Source organism: Macaca fascicularis, chromosome 2, assembly GCF_037993035.2.
Source record: "Macaca fascicularis isolate 582-1 chromosome 2, T2T-MFA8v1.1".
Lineage (NCBI taxonomy): Eukaryota > Metazoa > Chordata > Mammalia > Primates > Cercopithecidae > Macaca > Macaca fascicularis.
Window position 1 is genome coordinate 38,901,529 of NC_088376.1, and position 21,415 is coordinate 38,922,943.

General features: G+C 38.2%; 1 protein-coding gene and 2 pseudogenes across 7 annotated transcripts in view; 2 read left to right on the forward strand and 1 right to left on the reverse strand.

Moving 5' to 3' along the window:
* The window catches only part of PPP2R3A (protein phosphatase 2 regulatory subunit B''alpha), a 193,889-nt gene that overhangs the window by 93,416 nt on the left and 79,058 nt on the right, over positions 1 to 21,415 (forward strand). For all 6 annotated transcript variants that reach the window (XM_074031091.1, XM_015445113.3, XM_005545831.4 and 3 more), the window contains one exon: positions 16,543 to 16,617. In XM_074031091.1, coding sequence (XP_073887192.1) covers positions 16,543 to 16,617 — 75 coding nt within the window. The remainder of the gene's footprint in view (positions 1 to 16,542; positions 16,618 to 21,415) is intronic.
* LOC102143987 (proteasome assembly chaperone 2 pseudogene) lies at positions 1,708 to 4,502 on the reverse strand (annotated as a pseudogene). Its single transcript, XR_012430718.1, has one exon. The product of XR_012430718.1 is annotated as a proteasome assembly chaperone 2 pseudogene (transcript).
* LOC135969555 (protein downstream neighbor of Son pseudogene) lies at positions 3,336 to 4,027 on the forward strand (annotated as a pseudogene).

The window sequence follows — 21,415 nt, forward strand, 5'->3', positions numbered from 1 at the left end:
TCCCAAGCCCTTCTGAAGTTAAAGTATAGAAATTAAAAAAGAATAAACCCACGGAAGCCAATGGAATGGTAGAGAAAATCAGTGTACAAGAAATCTTAACACATTTAAGGTAGAAAGTGACTGCATGTCTTTTGCAGGACTGTGGGTGGAGCTGGAGGCCATTATCCTTAGCAAACTAATGCAGGAACAGAAAACCAAATACTACATATTCTCACTTATAAGTGGGAGCTAAATGGTGAGAACCTACGAACACAAACAAGGAGACAACAGACACTGTGGTCTATTTGAGGGTGGAGGGTGGGAAGAGAGAGAGGAGCAGAAAAGATAACTATTGGGTACTGGGCTTAATACCTGTACCTGTGGTGAAATAATCTGTACCACAAAGCCCTGTGACATGAGTTTACCTATGTAACAGACCTTCACATTTACTCCTAAACCTAAAATAAAAGTTTAAAAAAGATTCTGTGATCTTAAAATTGTAAATAAGTAGTTCAATAATAAGTGGATTTATATGGACTAAAAAAAAAGAAAAAAAAAAAAAGTGACCAGAAGTAGGCTAAGAAAACCACAACTCAGAATCAGGAGCCATCTGTGGGCTCCAGTGGAGAAGTGAGCTCCTGTTATCAAGGCCCAGAGCAGCTGTAAATTCAGGGCTGACTGACCCAATGAGAGATACTGGAAATGGGGATTCACTGAAGGTCAATCACTAGTTGACTCCTTTCCTGGTTCACAAATAAAGTGCAGCCTGACATTTATTCACAAGCATAAACATACTAACAAGACAATAAAGCATGGTAAGGCTTCTAATGTGACAGCCACAGTTTAAAGTTCTCCTTATTTCTCTTTGTTCTGGCAGTTGGGGATCCAGGGAGGTCTCACCAGTTTACTCTAAAATAATGCCTGTCAGTCAACACACCCACCCTAAATGCACAGAACCCCGAGGCACATTTGGTACTCAAGAAAGATACCTGTTGAAAAATAGACCTACTTATATTTCCACAAAGGAAAATTATATCAACTACCTTGTCCTTCTTAAACATGAATGGACAACCAGGTATATGAGGAAAATGATCATCATTAAAGAAAAATAAAGGTTAAAAAAAAAACATACACAGAAAAAGCAGCCCAGAAAAGAAACAAAACTAATTCAGGAAACAGAAGAAATGAGAATTTTTTTGGGGGCGTGGGGGGAATAAACGTGGTGTTTTATTTTCTGGATTATAAAGTGAACAAATACTTAGATACTATTATTTCTTTACCCAATGCTTTTGATTTCTAAGCACTTTTATTTTAAAAATGTGAATTATACAATTCCCCGTACACACACACACACACACATACACCTATAAACACATTAAATGCTACTTTGCCATGACAGCTCAGCATACTTGACAAATCTTTTTTTTTTTTTTTTTGAGTTGGAGTCTCGCTGTGTTGCCAGGTTGGAGTGCAGTGGCACAGTCTCGGCTCACTGCAACCTCCGCATCCCGGGTTCAAGCAATTCTCCTGCCTCAGCTTCCCAAGTAGCTGGGATTACAGGCATGCGCCACCACGCCCAGCTAATTTTTGTATTTTTAGTAGAGATGGGGTTTCATCATGTTGGCCAGAATAGTCTGGATCTCTTGACCTCATGATCCGCCTGCCTCGGCCTCCCAGAGTGCTGGGAGTACAGGCATGAGCTACCGCGCCCAGCCTACTTCACAAATCTTTTTTTTTTTTTTTTTTTTTTACTTAGGAAATAAAATTTTATTGTACAAAATTCACATTTGTTGCATATGATGAAAAGCATGGCAAAGAGATCCTTAATCTTTTCCTTTGACATTTACGGTGAAGGTAATTTCCTAATACGTTCTCGGATCATACGATTTTTTTGTCTAGAATGTTTAACAGTTGTGTTGGTAGTAAGTGTTCTGGGTATAAGGTATAAAACGGAAAACAGATCAAAAAAGTGCTGGGGGAAGACCACTGCCAAAGAGTAATCTCCAAGAACCTGGTATTTTCCACCGTGAGGTAGATGCTGTGGGGTCATCGCTAAGTGGTTTGATTATCTGAAGCCACTCATTAAGGTACTCAACGAGACCTAATGCATCTGGGATGTTGTCCCCTTCTGAAACAAATTTCAGCAGAACTACCATTTGGATTTCTTCAGAACAGCTTTCATCATAGAGCGTTTTTGTGATTCCTCCCCCCGGAATGCGGATACAAAACTCGGAATCATCTATTTCTGGAATGCACCGGCTTTTTTCCATTTCTTGCCAGTTAAGGCTCTTTATTTTATTTTGAACACTTCTTTGCATGGAAGGTGTGAGTAGGTACCGGAAGGGAGTACTGTGAAGCTGCAGGTCATTGCGCTGATATGAATGGCTGCTCGAAAGAACAATGACTCTGGCATAGCCGCTGCTTTTCTCCCAGGAAAGCAGTTTTTCACAGAACGGCTTTGATTTATACTTAATAAAAATGGATCTTAACTGAAGAGCCACCAGCTTTCTTGAAGGCAATGAATATACTTCAGCATTTATACTAAGTTCTGTTGAATTTCCTTCCGCAGTCGCATATGGATTGTTTCCAACCATAGGCACAAGACAATCGGTATAGAAGTAAACAATCTTAGACATACTCAGTGTAGAAATAATCAGATCCATTGCAAGCTGGCCAACATTTCCAACAGATACTGCTGGCATTAGGAGGGTGAAGCCGGCAAGGTCGGGGGCCGATTCCCCGCAGGGAACGAACATGGTCGCAGGGGGGTGGCCAGCAGGGACTAAGCGTGACACCGGAAAAGCCACAATTCTTAACACTATTCTATGTGGAATACAGAATGCCTTTTTATCTGAATTAACATGCATTTAAACAAATTTAGTATATGTGAAAATAAAGGAATTATAAATCAGTAGGAAAGATGTTTAGGTAAAGGCATCATCAGTCAGCTCAGTAGATGTTGTCTACATTTATTTTCTACCTTTATAAAACAAGAACCTGCCAGCAGTCTTAGGTAAAGGGTAAAGTAACACATTTTTGCCCTGATGCCATCAGTCACAGTGCCATGAGATAAGTGCTGTGTGTTTAGTCTCAATTTCCTGTTTGCAAAGAAATGCATTAATTCAGTTTTCTACTCATTATACAGTTAGATTGTAGGGCTATAGATATCTCATTTGAGTTATTTGAGTTTTTTATCTTTATATCTAAAAATTTAATCTGAAAATAGTAAAAGTAGAAAACACTGATTCAAAACCTTAAATACTACTGCTCAGTGCATGTAATAAAAGTTAATGTTTATAAACATTTCAGTATTTTAAAGTATATTTCTTTAACTTCAAGAATCTTGACTTTCCTTGCTACAAGGCTTTTTTCCTCAAAGATTCCTTTTAGGCTTACTTTGGTGTTCAGGATCTCCAGTTATAAATGTAGAAGAGATGGGTGTGCAAGATAAAATTAAAAAGCCAGACATACTTTCTATCAAGCTGCATAAAGAGAAACATGAAGTACAAATGGATCACAGACCTGAGTCTGTTGTGTTGGTGAAAGGAATCAATATCTTTACATTGCTTAATTTTTTGCTCAACTCTAAGAGTTTAGTTGCTACCTCAGGTCCACAGGCAGGACTTCCTCCAACCCTCTTATCCCCTGTTGCTCTCCGAGGTGCCATAATGCAAATGCTTAAGACACAAAGTGTAAATGTGAAGATGCAGCTCTTTCTGGATACAGAGACCAGTTTAGTTTGGAGATTACAGGTCCTACCATGCCTCATTCTCTGTATTCACTGACCATGCTGCTCAAATCTTCACAGAGTGGGTCTTTCTCTGCAGTACTATATCCACACGAGCCAACTGCTGTATTTAACACCTGCCTGCCAATGGACAAAGTACTTGATACAGAGGTTGTTCATAAGGAGCTTACTAACTGTGGTTTTTACCCTAAGACTCTGGAGCAACTTAGAGAAATACCACTACTTGGGAAGTCATCTTTACGGAATGTGGTGATGAGAATGTTTTTAAAACAAATTACACATACTGATATAAATAAATGATTGGGGAGGAGAAACAAATCTGTGCAGAAGAATTGCAAACAGTTTAGTAGACACTGCAGTCTTAAAGAGGGGAGCGTGAATCACCATTCCTTAAGAGTGGGCTATGCATACTGATTTCAGGGTGTGGGGAGTAACTACAGTGGAGGAGCCTGGCAGATACTACCTCAGCCTGATGATCAAGGCCAACATCAGCAGTCATCAATCATGTTGATAGTGTGTATCTTTGACAAGATATGCTGCAAAGGGCATGTTACCTCTGTGGCATTTCTCCCAAAAATCCATAAACCCAGTCTAATCGTGAGGAAAACATCAGGTAGATTCCAGTAATGAAACATCCTACATAATACCTGACCAGTACTCATCAGAACTGTCAAGGTCATCAAAAGTAAGGAAAGTCTAAGAAACTGTCACAGCCAAAAGAAGTCTAAGGAGACATAACTAAATAGAATGTGATGTCCTGGATAGAACACTGGAACAGAAAGAAGACATCAGGTGAAAATTAAGGAAATGTGGATTAAGTATGGACTTCAATAATAACGTGTCAATATCAGTTTATTCATTTTGACAAGTGGACCATATAGTAAATGTAAGGTGTTAATTATTGGGGAATCTGGGCGCAGGGTGTATGGGAACTCTCAGTGCTGTTTTCTTAATTTTTTTTATAAACCTAAAACTATTCTTTTAAAAAAACAGTTATTTTAAAAAGTACTATATTAAGGAAGGTTATATAAAATAAGAACCATAAAACAAAAATAACCTTTATCTTATACCATATATAAAAATCAACTGAAAATGGGTTAAAGACTTAAATGTAAGACCTGAAACTGTAAAGAAAACATAGGGGTTTTCTTTGTGACACTGGTCTTGGCATTGATTTTTTTTTTTTTATATGAACCCAAAAGCACAGGCAGTAAAAGAAAAAACAGACAAATGGAATTGCATCAAAGTAAAAAACTTCTGCACAGTCAAGGACATAATCAACAGAGTGAAAAGAAAACCTACAGAGTGGTAGAAAATATTAGCAAACCATATATCTGGCAAGGTGTTAATATCCAAAATTTGTAAGCAAGAAACAACTCAATAGCAAGAAAATAACCTTATTTAAAAATGGGCAAAGGCAACAGGTATATGAAAAGACGCTCAGCATCACCAATCATCAGAGAAATGCAAATTAAAGCTACAAAGTGATATCATTTCACCTTCTCCCTGGTTAAAATGGCTTGTATCAAAAAGATAGGCAATAACATGCTGGTGAGGATGCAGAGAAAGAGGACCCCCCCGTACACCGCTGTTGGGAATGTAAATTAATACAGCTACTATGGAGAACAGTGTGAAGGTTCCTCAAAAAAACTAAAAATAGAACTTCCATATGATCCAGAAATGTCCAAAAGAAAGGAAATTAGTATATCTGCACTCTGTTTATTGCAGCACTATTCACAATAGCCAAAATATGGAATCACCCTAAGTGCCAATCAGTGGATGAAGAAAATATGGTGTATATATACACAATGGAATATTATTCAGTCATAAAAAAGAATGAAATCCTGTCATTTGCAGCAATATGGTTGGAACTGGAGGCCATTATGTTAAATGAAATAAAGCACAGAAAGATAAATATCACACGTTCTCATTCATATGCAGGAGCTTAAAAAGTGGATCTTGTGAAGATAGAAAGTAGATTGGTGGTTACCAGAGACCAGAAATGGGAAAGGGGAGGGAGAAGATGAACGGAAAAGAGAATATAAATGTATTTATTACCACTGAACTGTACACTTAAAATGGTAAATATGGTAAATTTTATATTTATATTTTATCTCAATACATTTTTTAAATAGCAAAGAATCTGAATAGACATTGCATAAAAGGAGACAAACGATGGCCAACAGCTATATGAAAAATGCTCAAAATCACCATTAAAGTAAATTAAAACCGCAATGAGAGATCATGTTACACCTGTTAGAATGGTTGTTATCAAAAAGACGAAAGATAACAAGTGTTGGAGAGGATATAGAGAAAAGGGAATCCTTGCACACTGATGGTGAGAATGTAAATTGGTATAGCCATTATGGAAAACAGTTTGGAGGTTCCTCAAAATATTAAAAATAGAACTACCATATGATCCTACAATCCTACTACTGGGTGTATATCCAAAGGAAATGAAATCAGTATGTTGAAGAGATATCTGCACTGCCAGGTTCATTGCAGCATTATTCACAATAGTCAAGATACGGAATCAGCCTAAGTATCAGTGAATGGAGGCATAACGAAAATGTGAACTAGGTATTGAAGGAACATACCTCGAAATAATAAGAGCCATATATGACAAACATCGCACTGAATGAGCAACTACAATGGTATTGGAAGTTCTAGTCAGGGCAGTCAGGCAAGAGAAAGAAATAAAGGGCATCAGGAAGTCAAGCTATCCCTGTTGGGAGACGACATGATCCTAGATCTCAAAAACCTGCTAGTCTCAGCCCAAAAGCTTCTTAAGCTGATAAACAACTTCAGCAAAGTCTCAGGATACAAAATCAGTGTGTAGAATCACTAGCATTCCTGTATACCAAAAACAAGCCAAGAGCCAAATCGGGAATGAGCTCCTATTCACAATTACCACAAAAAGAATAAAATGCCTAGGAATAGCTAACTAGGGAGGTGAAAGATCTCTACAAAGAGAACTACAAACCACTGCTCAAATAAATCAGAGATGATACAGACAAATGGAAAAACATTCTCTGCTCGTGGATAGCAAGAATTAATATCGTTTAAATGGCCATATTGTCCAAAGCAATTTATAGATTCAATGCTGTGCCTGTTAAACTACCATTGACATTCTTTACAGAAATAGGAAAAGAAACTACTTTAAAATTAATATGGAACCAAAAAAGAGCCCTAATAGCCAAGGCAATCCTAAGCAAAAAGAACAAAGCCGGAGGCATCATGCTACCCATCTTCAAACTGTACTACCAGGCTACACAGTATAGTACCGGTACAAAAACAGATACATAGGCCAATGGAACAGAATAGAGAACCCAGAAATAAGACTGCACACTTTGACAAACCTGACAAAAGCAACTGGGAAAGGATTCCCTATTCAATAAATGGTGCTGGGATAACTAGCTAGCCACATGCAGATTAAAACTAGATGCCTTTCTTATATCATATGTAAAAATTAACCCAAGATGGATTAAAATGTAAATGTAAAGCCCACAACTATAAAATCCCTGGAAGACAACCTAGGAAATACCTTTCAGGACGTAGGCACAGGCAGAGCTTTCCTGACGAAGACACCAAGAACAATTGTAACAGGAGCAAAAATTGACAAATGGGATCTAATTAAACTAAAGAGCTTCTGCACAGCAAAATAAACTATCAACAGAGTAAATAGACAACCTACAGAATGGGAGAAAATCTTTAGAAACTATGCATCTGACAAAGGTCTGATATCCAGCATCTATAAGGAACTTAAATACATTTACAAGAAAAAAACCACCTCATAAAAAAGTGAGCAAAATACATGAAAAAATACTTTTCAAAAGAAGACATGCATGTAGCCAACAATCATATGAAAAAAAAAAACTCAGCATCACTGATCTTTAGAGAAATGCAAGTCAAAATCACAATGAGATACCATCTCACACCAGTCAGAATGTCTGTTAGTAAAAAGTCAAAAAATAACAGATACTGGCAAGGTTGTGAACAAAAAGGAATGCTTACACATTGTTGGTGGGAGTGTAAGTTAGTTCAACCATTATGGAAGACAGTGTAGCAATTCCTCAAAGACCTAAAGATAGAAATACCATTTGACCCAGCAGTCTCATTACTGGGTATGTATACAAAGGAATGTAAATCATTCTCTTATGAAGAGACATGCCACGTATGTTTATTGCAACACTGTTCATGATAGCAAAGACATGAAATCAACCTAAATGCCCATCAATGATAGACCAGATAAAGAAAATGTGATATATATACCCTATGGAATACTATACAGCCGTAAAAAAGAATGAGCTCATGCCCTTTGCAGGTACATGGATGGAGCTGGAGGCTGTTACCCTTAGCAAACCTAACACAAAAACAGAAAACCAAATACCACATATTCTCACTTATAAGTGGGAGCTGAATGATGAGAACACGGGGACACATAGAGGGAAGCAACAGACACTGGGTCCTATTGAAGGTTGGGCAGGGGTAGGAGGAGGGAGAGGATCAGGAAAAATAACTAATGGGTAATGGGCTTAATACCTGGGTGATGAAATAATCTGTACAACCAAACCCTCTTGACGCAAGTTTACCTATGTAACAAGTCAGCACATGAGCACCTGAACTTAAAATGTAAAAGGATAATATGGTATATGTACACAATGAAATACTAGTCAGCTTTAAACAAAGAAGGAAACTCTGTTATTTGCAACAGCATGGATGAATATGGAGGACATTATGTTAAGTAAAGGAAGCCAGGCACAGAAAGACAAATACTACATGATCTCAGTTATAGGTAAACCTAAAAATGGTAAACTCATAGAAGTAAAGAATATAATGCTAATTACCAAATAATACGGTTCAGCTCTGTGTCCCTACCCAAATCTCATGTTGAATTGTAATTCCCAGTGTTCAAGGTGGGGCCTGGTGGGAGGTGATTGGATTACGGGGGTGGTTTCTAATGGTTTAGCACCATCCCCCTAGTGCTATCTCATATAATTCTCATGAGATCTGATTGTTTGAAAGAGAGTAGCACCTCCTCCTTGCTCTCTGTCTCTCCCCTGCTCACCATATGAAGACGCACTTGCTTCCCCTTCGCCTTTCACCATGATTGTAAGTTTCCTAAGGCCTCCCCAGGCATGCCTCCTGTACAGTCTGTAGAACTGTGGGTCAGTTGAACCTGTTTTCTTCATAAATTACCCAGTCTCAGGTAGTTTTTTGTAGCAGTGTGAGAATGAACTAATAACCAAGGCTGGGAGGATGTTGGTCAAAGGACACAAAATTTCAGCTAAATAGGAATAATTTCAAGAGATCTATTATACAACATGGTTACTATTGTTAATAACAGTGTATCCTATTCTTGAAAATTGCTAAGACAGTAGATTTTGTGTTTTCACTACAAAATAGTGAGGTAATACGTATGTTAATAATTCAATTTAGCCGTTCCACAATAAATACATATTTTGAAACAACACACTGTACGTGATATGTACAATTTTGTCAATTTAAATAAATGTAAAAAACAAAAAAACAAAACAAGAATAAACTGTATGAAAACAATGCTGATACAAGAAAAAGCTGTTAGAATTTTAAAATGTAAGTACCAAAAGCTCAGCATAAGACCTGGAAACTAAAGGTAAGGATATCTTTCAGAGAGAAAGAGAGAGAAAAAGAAAAGGGACATAGAGGACCACTTCAGGAATTTTAATATCTAATTAATTGGAGTCTGGGGAAGGAAAAAGGGGAAAAGTGGAGAGAAAAAAATCATCGAATAAAATAATACATAATTATTTTGCAGCACTAAAATACATGATTCTTTGGTTAAAAAGAACCACTGAGGCCAGGCACAGTGACTCACACCTGTATTCCCAACACTTTGGGAGGCCAAGGCGGGCAGATCAGTTGAGGTCAGGAGTTTGAGACCAGCCTGGCCAACATGGTGAAACCCCATCTCTATTAAAAGTCCAAAAATTAGCTGGGCATGGTGGCATGCAGCTACAATCCCAGCTAATCAGGAGGCTGAGGCAGAAGAATTGCTTGAACTTGGGAGACAGAGGTTGCAGTGAGCTGAAATTGCACCACTTCACTCCACCCTGGGTGACAGAGCAAGACTGTCTCAAAAAACCACTCAGTACTGACAATTATGATTTTTTTTTAAGACACATGCATAAACATGTCCTTAAAGTTTTAGAAAAATGTAGATGAAGAGTCTAGAATGGTATTAGATCCTCATTGGCATCCCTCAGGAAATGGATTTGAACTTAGATTTCTGTATCTTGCCGACCTACTAGTTAGGAATGAGGTTCACATAAACCTGATTCCTGGATATTCATGCACTCAGAAAGTTTATTTCCTTTATAAGTTACCTCTTTATTTCTTAAACAGTTACTTGCGCATACATTGCAGCAAAGTAAGTAAACCAAGAAAGAGGAATGCGTGAGATCTAAGACACAGTGGATTCAATCTAGAGAAGTAATAAAGGTCAGTGTCAGGATGATAACTGAAGAGCAGCCAGTTCAGAAGAGAGAAGGTAAAATTCCCCCAGCCAGGTCTTGTCCATGATGTGGGAGAGGGAGGTGAGGAGCAACTCCACACAATACAGTTACATTTGAGTAAAAGGAGGCTGGGCGCGGTGGCTCACGCCTATAATCCCAACACTGTGGAAGGCCAAGGTGGGCGGATCACGAGGAGATTGAGACCATCCTGGCTAACACGGTGAAACCCCATCTCCACTAAAAATACAAAAAATTAGCCGGGCGTGGTGGCGGGCGCCTGTAGTCGCAGCTACACAGGAGGCTAAGGCAGGAGAATGCGTGAACCCAGGTGGAGGTGGAGCTTGCAGTGAGCCAAGATCACGCCACTGCACTCCAGCCTGGGCAACAGAGTGAGACTCCCTCTCAAAAAAAAAAAAAAAAAAAAAAAAGAGAGAATAAGGAAACAAGGCTATGAAGAAGCCTGTGTCAATAAGTTAAACAATTAGAAACGCCAGGAAAAATGAAAAAACTATGTAAGACAGCCACGATCTAAACAAGAAGCAGACTAAGATATGGCATAATTATGAACAGCTGATGCAGTTAGAAAAGACAGTTTAACCTCGTCAGAAACAGTCTCCTTTGAACATTCCAAGACCCTGATGCTGGACCTATACACAATGAAATACGTTCCTCATAGATTGCCTGACCTAACATTCAACCATATTTATATAGTCAAAATATCACAAAAACATTTTAGTTTATAGCATCTAAAAATCACTGTGTGGGTAACCTGTAGAAAATTTTGTCGTGGTTGTGGAAAAGTATGAAAAAACCCTGCACGACATAAAAGTCAAAATATTGCCAATAAAATGTGAAGGTAAAAGAGGGAGAAGAAGAGAAAATAAGGATGGGGTGCTATTATCCTGTGTAAAAGGAAAGTAAGGAACTAAGATGAATGAAAATTAGATGGATAAATACAAGTTTTGCACCTTACAAAGATAGTCAACCGAAGAACTGAACATCATAACTTCAAATATTGGGATAGGGGAGTAAAGTAGGACAGTATAAATGAGCTAAATCCACATATTTCCCAGCAAAGAATCAGTATTTTCTAAAGTTGATAAAGTAATAAAATAATTATTATATGGTTTTTAATTACATTTTTGTTAAATATATGTTTAGTTAGAGAAGTAACCAGCAAAAGACCTAAAAGTATAAATGATTGGAAAGAAGTGGGGCTAAAGAAGGTGGGAAGGTTAGTAGAATGTTTATTTATATAAATACTTGTATATGCCTTGATTTTATACTATGTGTATATATATAAACTTTTTAAAGTTTTTAATATGGGGAATTTTGAAATGCATACATACTGGTATAGCAGAGCCTTGTGTACCCCTCAGCTAGTCCCAGTAATGATCAGAAATTAAGAAGGCAGAGAATAAAAAACCAATGGCACTTTTAACAAATTGAAATTGTGGTTATGGGAAAATATTAATAAAAAACTAATTTGATTAAGAAAAAAGGGAGAATACACTAATATACAAAATAAGAAATAACAAGGAGGATCTCGCTCTGTTGCCCAGACTGGAGTGCAGTGGCACCGTCACAGCTCAATGCAGCCTCAACTATGTGGGCTCAAGCAGTTCTCCCACCTTAGCCTCCCGCATAGTTGGGATGACAGATGTGCACCACCACACCCAGCTAATTTTTTAATTTTATATAGAGACAAGGTCTCGATATGTTGCCCAGGCTGGCCTTGAACTCCTGGGCTCAAGTGACCCTCCCGCCTTGCCCTTGTAAGTGTTGGAATTACAGGTGAATCACTGCACCCAGCCAGAAGAAAGTTTTTTAAAATCAGAAAAGGCTACTTTGCAGACGTCTAGGGAGATAAATTCGAAAACCTAGATGAAATGGACAGTTTTCTAGAAAATACATATGACCCAAATTGACTCCATTTGATTTAGAAAGGTAAACAGACTTTTATAGAATGAATACAGATATTTATTACAAAACTGCACAAAAAAGCACAAGGCCCAGGTCGTTTTACAGGGGAATTCTACCAAACCTTCAGCAACTGGATAGTTCAAATGCTCCATAAATTATTTCAGAGTATTGAAAAGGAAGGAAAATTTCAAACACCTTTTATGAAGCAGGTATAACACTGATACCTAAATCAGGAAAAGACAATCCAGAGAATAAAACTGCAAACAAATACAGCTTCAAGATTAATGATAGAAGGTAATAAAATATTACCAAACAATATACCATGACCAAGCGGGATTTATTCCAGGAAGGCAAGATTGTTTTAATATTAGGATATTTATTGTGTTAAGCTGTTCTTGCATTGCTATAAAGAAATAACAGAGACTAGGTAATGTATAAAGAGAAGAGGTTTAATTGGCTCACAGTTCTGCAGGCTTTACAGGAAGAATGGTGCTGGCATCTGCTCAGCCTATGGTGAAGCCTCAGGGAGTTTTCAGTCATGGCAGAAGGACAAGGGAGAAGCCAGAATCTCACTTGGCAAGAGCAGGAGCAAGGTGTGGGGGAGTTGCTGCACACTTTTAAACAACCAGATCTCACGAGAACTCACTATCTCAAAGACTGCACCAAGAGGACGATGCTAGATCATTCAAGAGAAATCCACCCTATGATCGAGTCATCTCCCACCAGGCCCCCATTTGCAACACTGGGGATTACAATTCAACATAAGATTTGGCAGGGAAATAGATCCAAACCATATCGTTTATTAATGTCGTATGTTATATCTAAGGAAAAAAATTCTCCATATTTTAGATACTTTCTTAACATGATGAAATATCTATACCTTAGTGTTAAAGCCAATATTTTATTTAATGGGAAAACACTAGAGGCACTTCAACAAAGATCAGGAACACGGCAAGGATGCCCACTGTCTCCACTACTATTCAGCATTTTACTGTAGTAATTGTATAAGAGAAAACAGTTAGAAGCATAAGATTGGTTAAAGAAGTAAAAGTATCTTGTTGCAGATGACAGTAAAGTTTGAAAATTCAGAAAAATTAGTAATAAAACTAACTCAGTAAAATAGTAAAGTAGGAGGAAATAAAATTAACACAGAAAAATCAATAGATTTGCCACTTCTGACCAAGAAGGAGTAACAGGGACTGGGTGTACCTTCCCACTTGAAACAACAGAATATAACAGACAGGAAATATAAAACAATGGTTTTTCAAGATGCTGCACATCAGGCGACAAACGAGTGATTCATTCCTGAGAGACAGAAACAAAGTGAGTCTTATGATTGAGAGAGTGTACCACCTTGAGAGAGTTTTCAAGTCATAGTGCAAGAATGGGAAACCTAGGCTGAGTTAAGTGGACTCCTTGAATTTAGGAGACAGAGCCTGAGGGTCTAAGAGAACCAAGATGACTAGAATTCTCAGGACAGAGTACCAAAGAAGAGAGAACTGCATGGAGAACAATCCTCAGAGATCTTCAGAAGTTCCTCCATGAGTATTCAGCAGAGTACTGATCAGCAAATAGATGAGGAAACTAACCAAAGCTGAACAATATATGGTATCAACCTAAGTATTAGCGAATGAAGGCATAAAGAAAATGTAGTGATGTACACAATGAAATACTATTCTAGTAGTAATGGACACCTTTCACACTCAGATTTGGTTTCAAATACCATTCTCCCGTGAAAGGAACCAGGGCTTCTTAGACAAAAGGTTGGTATACCAGAGCTACGACAAGGAAAATACAAGATAAACATGGGTCATCTTATGCCAGAAAATATGAAAGTCCCCATAAAAACACAGGGGCACATCAAGAGAACACAGGTGGCCGGGTGCAGTGGCTCATGCCTGTGATCCCAGCATTTTGGGAGGCCAAGGCAGGCAGATCGCTTGAGACCAGCCTGGGCAACATGGTGAAACCCCATCTCTACTAAAAAACAAAAATTCGTCATGGTGGCACATGCCTGTAATTCGAGCTGCTCGGGGTTGAGGAAGGAGGATCACTTAAACCTGGAAGGCAGAGGTTGCAGTGAGCCAAGATCGAGCCACTACACTCCAGTCTGGGTGACAGAGTGAGACCCTGTCTCATTTATAAAAATAAAAAGAGAACACAGGAGCCAACCTGAAGGAACTCCTAGTGGCCAAAGCTAGATCAATTTGAGCAACAAAATGATGATAGTATAGGATTATAACCGACAGAATGAAATAAATACCAGTGAGTCTGTGCTGTTCAGAAAAATGAATAGGCCAGGCATGGTGGCACACGCCTGTAATCCCAGCTACTCAGGAGGCTGAGGCAGGAGAATTGAATGAACCCAGGAGGTGGAGGTTGTAGTGAACTGAGATCGCACCACTGCTGCCCTCCAGCTTGGATGACAGAGGAAGACTCTGTCTCAAAAAAATAGGAGAGAAGAGACAGCTCTTCCTTGTAGAAGATTTCCAATTAAGAAATGTAGACAGAATATAGACAAAATCACTATTAAGTAAACACTACAGTATAAATGTTGCAGGCATAATCTAACAATAGATACTAAAATGAATGAGAGAAATTCTGGGGAGAAATAGGATATTGACACTCTCAAAAGTATCTGCCCCCATGATATTTATCAATTATTAAGGGAAAATAGCAATTTTACAGTGGAGAACGCAGCAGACACACTTGAACTAAGTGTGATCAAAGTTAACATCACCAAATGAAGACATACCAACATCACATACCCTCTGTATTATATATGCCCAGTGATGCACTGAAAAGGACGCATCACTTCTGTGGTTCTCCTGCCAAAAATGTGTAACCTTAATCTTGACCAGACATCAGACAAAACCAAATGAAGAGACATTCTACAGAATAACTGACCAGAACTCATTAAAAGCATCAAAAGCATAAGAAAAGACTGACGAACTTTCACAGATTGGAAGAGACCAGTGAGACACAAAAGCTAAATGCAGTGTAAGATCCTGGAAAAGAAAAAGACATTAAGGGAAAAACTAGTGAGATTTGATTAGTTTAATGTCTTACCCATGTTCATTTTCTGGTTTTGATCATTGTACTATTGTCTGTGACTTGTTACCATTAAGGGAAACTGGGAGAGGAGCACAGGAAATTTTTCTATAATAATTTTTGTAAGTATAAGATTATTTCCAAATAAAAAGTTAGCCAGGTGTGGTGGCTCATGCCTGTAATCCCAGCATTTCAGGAGGCTGAGGCAGGTGGATCACTTGAGGCCAGTAGTTCAAGACCAGCCTGGCCAACATGGTGAAACCCTGTCTCTACTAAAAATACAAAAATTAACCTGGTGTGGTACTACATACCTGTAGTCCCAGCTACTCAGGAGGCTAAGGCCTGAGACTCACTTGAACTCGGAGAGGCAGAGGTTGTCATAAGCCAAGATTGTAGCACAGTATTCCAGCCTGGGAGGCAGAGCGAGACTGTCTCAAAAAATGAAAATTATGTAATATGTATAATAATAAGTCTTTAAAAAGTTAAAGAAATAAGTCAATTTGTTTGAGACTATATATTGGTAAGTGTTATAGCTAACTGCTCTGAAGAAACAGAGAAATACTTGATGTCTGTTGATGACAAGCCAATTAATAGATTATATCTGTAATGGCATAGCTGTTTCCTCTGGTTAATTAATATTGTGATTATCTCTATTAGATCCTCTGGGCTCATTCCAAATGCTTAAAAATCTAATTAGGAAATAAAAACAGTATTTTAAGGTTTTAATATTCTAATAGTCTTCAATGAGAACAAGATTAAAGATTTAAAAATAAATAAAATTCTAATTTGAGAAATGATTTATCCACACAATTATGATAAAATCTGATGGGCATTAACTGGCTTGCACAGCTTAACAAAGACACATTCAAACTACTTGACTACATGGCTGCTTTTTTTTTCCAAAAAGAATTTCCCATGTTTTTAGATTATGAAAGAGGATCATTTTCATTGGCTTGCATCTACTGTCCACCACATCCCTTCTGTGTAAATACACTTTACATAATACCTCTACAATAATCTGTGGCATCAGATGAATTGCCTTGATGTGCTGTTGATGTGTTAGAATTACAGTACATACCTCGGAGACATTTGATTCACAAATTACCTAACATAGCTAAAATCAAACTTTAACTTTTTTTGAAGTATACTGTGTATACAGAAAAGCACGCGTAAGTATGCTTATAATGAAACTTGAATTTAATAAAGAATTAAATTTTAAGTGCATTATTCATTATTCTAAAATAGCAAGTTTGCTCAACTGGCAACATATTATACGGGAAGGAAAAACTTCTATGGGCATAATCTTTGTATGTTTGTTAATTTAGTTTTGGTTTTGATCTTTTTCAGGATGTGGTGGATACCCACCCTGGTCTCACGTTCCTGAAAGATGCTCCAGAATTCCACTCCCGCTACATCACCACGGTAGGCTGAGTCATCTTTTTTCTTAATATAACTCCATAAGTCACCTTTTTATTACCATTTGCTATCCAGAATTTCAAGTATCTGTGCAAAAGGTAACATGGGTTGTTATAATGATTATTTTAAGTAGAAGGAAGGTAAAATAAAAGTGAATTCATAATTTCGTTTTTATCTATTTTCCTTCTTGTTTGTGCCCAATACTTACAAAATTAAAGTAATATATTCCTTCTCTCTGGTCTTATGAGGCATATCTTTTTCTGTGTTATGAATATGATATTCATTTGATCTTTAGCATTTCCAAATAAGACTGAAAAGAATTTTCAACAGCCTGTCCCTGTTCCAGAAAAAGATTGATCTCTAGTACCTCAAACTTAGAAGTGGAAATGGATAATGAGAAAATAGCTTGTGTGTAATCAGAAAACAAACGATGTAAGAATTTAAAACAACATGATCACAATCTCATTTTGTGAGGAGCTCGCACTCCCTGTTTCTCAGGCACAGCCTCATTTGGTTAGTCCCAGATAGGTCAGGAATTATGAGTGAGCGCACACAGGCCCACAGGGCATGGAGTAGCCATTTCATGCACTCCGCCCTAGCTTCCACATTATCTTTGGGGACATTCCACAGACCAGCCCCAGGGCCGTTCACTGACACATTCTCAAGTGAGATGGCCCTGGCCTGTAGCTCAGATTCCTCAGCTAAACAGGGTAGTCTCCTCTGAGGACTACCCTCCTATACTTAGGGTACAGTTTGTTAGCCAAAGATATGTTAAGTCCTGCCGAGTTACAAAATACTACTGTTTTCTTTTCCTCCTATAGGAACTTTATTTTTCATTCAATGCTTTTGCATTGGCTCTCATGTCAGTATAAAGCTCTGTAAGATTTTATTTGAGCCAGAAGGTGTCACTGTTATCTAAGACAATCTGAGAGGTTTTTTTTTTCCTGTTAACTGTGACACTCTACTAAATTACCTCTACCACAATTAACCTGGCCTGTCGCTCTCATTTCAAACTTGGTTTATTTTTAATTGGTCTCCCTGTTACCACCCTGATTGCCCTGTAGTCTAGCCTCCACAAAGCAAACAATTGTCCTTTTAAAAAGTCAGCCAGATCATGTCACTCCTCTGCTCAAACCCTGCAGTAGTTTCCCAGCTTACATAGAATAAAAGCCAAGTCCTTGCCAAGACTCTCCATAATCCTCCCATATCCTGGCAACCCCTATTCTCTCATCTTATCTCCTACCTCCCACTCCTTTGCTTACTCTGCTTCAGCCACCATGAGCAAACCAAACCCATTTCTGCCTCACATACTTTGTTCTTCCTCTTTCCTTTGCTTGGAATGTTCTTCCTACAGATTTCCACATTGTCGCTCCCTCACTTCATCCAGATGTCTGCTCGGTTCCCTTATTTAGTGAGGCCCTCCCTGATCACTCTCTGTTTTTGTAACCTTTCTTCGTCTGCCCCCTCCCCCGACACTCTATTCCTTTGTCCTGCTTTATTTTTCTTCTTAGCTCCTATCATCTGATATTTAATTTTTTGTTTGTTTATTGTCCATCTCCGTCTCTATAATATAAGCTCCACGCAAGCAGGAACTTTGTCTATATCCTCAGTACCTAGAATACTATCTGGCATATAATAGACACACAGTCAATATGTACTGAGTGAATACATGAAATTATCCCTGTTTAAGAATTCTAGGCGGCCAGGCGCGGTGGCTCAAGCCTGTAATCCCAGCACTTTGGGAGGCCGAGGCGGGTGGATCACGAGGTCAGGAGATCGAGACCATCCCTGGCTAACATGGTGAAACCCCGTCTCTACTAAAAATACAAAAAACTAGCCGGGCGTGGTGGCAGGCGCCTGTAGTCCCAGCTACTCGGAGGCTGAGACAGGAGAATGGCGTGAACCCAGGAGGCGGAGCTTGCAGTGAGCCGAGATCGCGCCACTGCACTCCAGCCTGGGCGACAGAGCGAGACTCCGTCTCAAAAAAAAAAAAAAAAAAAAAAAAGAATTCTAGGCCAGGCACAGTGGCTCATGCCTGTAATCCCAGCACTTTGGGAGCCCGAGGCAGGTGGATCACTGGAGGCCAGACATTCAACACCAGCTTGGCTAACGTGGTGAAACTCCGTCTCTACTAAAAATATAAAAATTAGCCATGTGTAGTGGTGCACACCTGTAGTTCCAGCTGCTCACGAGGCTGAGGCACGGGTATCACTTGAACCCAGGAGGTGGAAGTTGCAGTGAGCCGAGATTCTCGCCTCTGCACTCCAGCCTGGGATTCAAAGCAAGACTCTGTCTCAAAACAAAGAATTCTACACTAGCTCTGGCTGCAATCGCAAAAAGAATTATTGGGTTCTAAAGAGTGACTGTTCTGAAAACTCAGGGCATATTAACACATAATTTAGACTCTTAAGAGTTAGAAAAGATCTTAGAAATAAACTAGTCCAAACTAGTTGGAATTAAACTAGTCCAAACTGTTGGCATGTATTAGAGATATTAAAGAACAAAAGAGTTTTCTTTGTGGTTTCCAGTTTGATATTTCTTTTTTTTCTTTCATGATCTTAATGAACACATAGTTTGATATTTTTTGAAGTACTTGGACATTCAATGGTATTTGGTCATCTAGCAAGTAGTCCCCAGGAAGTTTTTTGGTTTTTGTTTGTTTTTGAGATGGAGTCTCACTCTGTCACCCAGGCTGGAGTGCAGTGCCGCAATCTCGGCTCACTGCAAGCTCTGCCTCCCGGGTTCATGCCATTCTTCTGCCTCAGCCTCCTGAGAAGCTGGGACTACAGGCAACCAACACCACAGCCGGCTAATTTTTTGTATTTTTAGTAGAGACAGGGTTTCACCGTGTTAGCTAGGATGGTCTCAATCTCCTGACCTCGTGATCCACCCACCACAGCCTCCCAAAGTGCTGGGATTACAGGCATGAACCACTGCACCCAGCCATCACCAGGAAGTTTTATGATTTTAGAGTGAAAAGCCATGAAACCATTTTGTTCACATATAATTCACATTTTCTAAGAAATAGTGTCGTGTTAATAATAGTTGAACAAAATGAACTACACTGGTGAATTAATAGAGTACAGTTAATTATCTCTGCTGTAATATTTTCATGGCATTTGTATATAACTTACATTTGTTAAATTTCACTTTGTTGTTAGCATTATGCTGCTTTATCTCCAATGCACAAAAGTGAATCCATTACTCAGAACTAGTCATTTAAGTGTAAAATACTTGTGATAAAATGATAATATGGCAACTCAAAACAAAAATACAAAAATGTTTATGTATTTACTATACATGAATAGTAAACAAGACCTAATTGGGAACATTTCGTGTGAATATGTACTGAGATAAGTGAATAACTGCCATTGTGATAAACTCACAAAAAGGGCAAATTAAAAGTATAAAAACGATTATCTGGAAATGGAATTTTATTAGACTGGTTATCTGTTCTCCTCAGTGCCTTTTCTGTTATGAAACTTGGTCAAATAATGGCATGAAGTCATTGAAACCATTGCATTATTTCAGAGTACATTGAGTTTTTCTAGAACAAATGTAAAATAAGGCCTTCTAGTATGAAGTTAATTTTGTTGTTAGACATAAAAGTGACCAAACTAAAAAGACAACATCATTCTCTACCCTGCTCACAGCAAAAACAGTTAAGATCACACTATTTCTAAGAAACATATAAAGATCAGCCTCAGAATTAATGACAGATATCTCAGAAAAAGCAGAATCAGTTATGTGACTCTGTTGAATGTTATATAATCTTCATGGCATACAGTACAGAAAGAACAATTAATATATTACGTTTGCGTGCTAGTGTTACTCAGTTATTTCAGTTTGCGTTTGGAAGAAACCACTGACACAGAGTATGATTCAAATATTAGCTTGTGTGTGGTACATATATGACGAAGGAAAAAGTTAGAAAATTTTTATTTTCTATGTATCATTGAAAATCTGTTATAGGAAAAGGCTATTTGTTTAGTTAATTATTTTGCTAGCTGTTTTTAGACTAGAAAGATAGACCACCAGCTATGTGTACAGCAAAGAAGGACATCATTACCCAAAAAAGAGACTGAACCTATAGTCAGTCTGTCTTGTTTATTTCCAAAAAGAGTTAGCAGTTGAGAAATAAGCCTTTGATAGTGAATGAAAATGAAAATTAGAAATACCAGCAAATGATAGCCCTTGAGTGCAGTTTTGCATGCTGTGCAAAAATTGCCAGTGAATGAAAGGTTTTGTTTATCCAAACCGACATATGCCAACTTTTGAGGAAAGAAGTGCTCTCTTGAGTTTTTAAAATTAGCGATGAGATTTAAAATACTTCTTTATGACACTGGTGCTGGCAGCAGAGATATTTCTGTGGCTTGCTTCGATGGTGTGTCTTAGTGATATATTCAGTATCTTGATTGGCCAGAATCCACCACTGTAGGCTGAAATGCCAGGATTTTCCTTGCAGAGGACAAGGTACTGATTTTCCCAAGATGACTAAGGTATAGTGGAGACTGCTCACACTAAGAGCTTACCAACTCTTCCCTCTTGAAAACTTTTCCTCTTCAGAGAAAAAAATATATTTTTTTTATTAGATATATTTTTTAAAGTCCTAACTCTACAGAAGACCATGAAGAAATACTTTTCTGAGCCATGTTAACCAAAGAGTGAATTAGAAATCTGTTCACCACTCCTGCCAAGTGAGAGCCAGGCTTCCAGCATTGGAGTTTGTTCTTCTGTACACATACATAGTAAAAATTATTTGTAACTTCTGTGTCTGTGTTTAATTCATTTGTCAAAAACTATA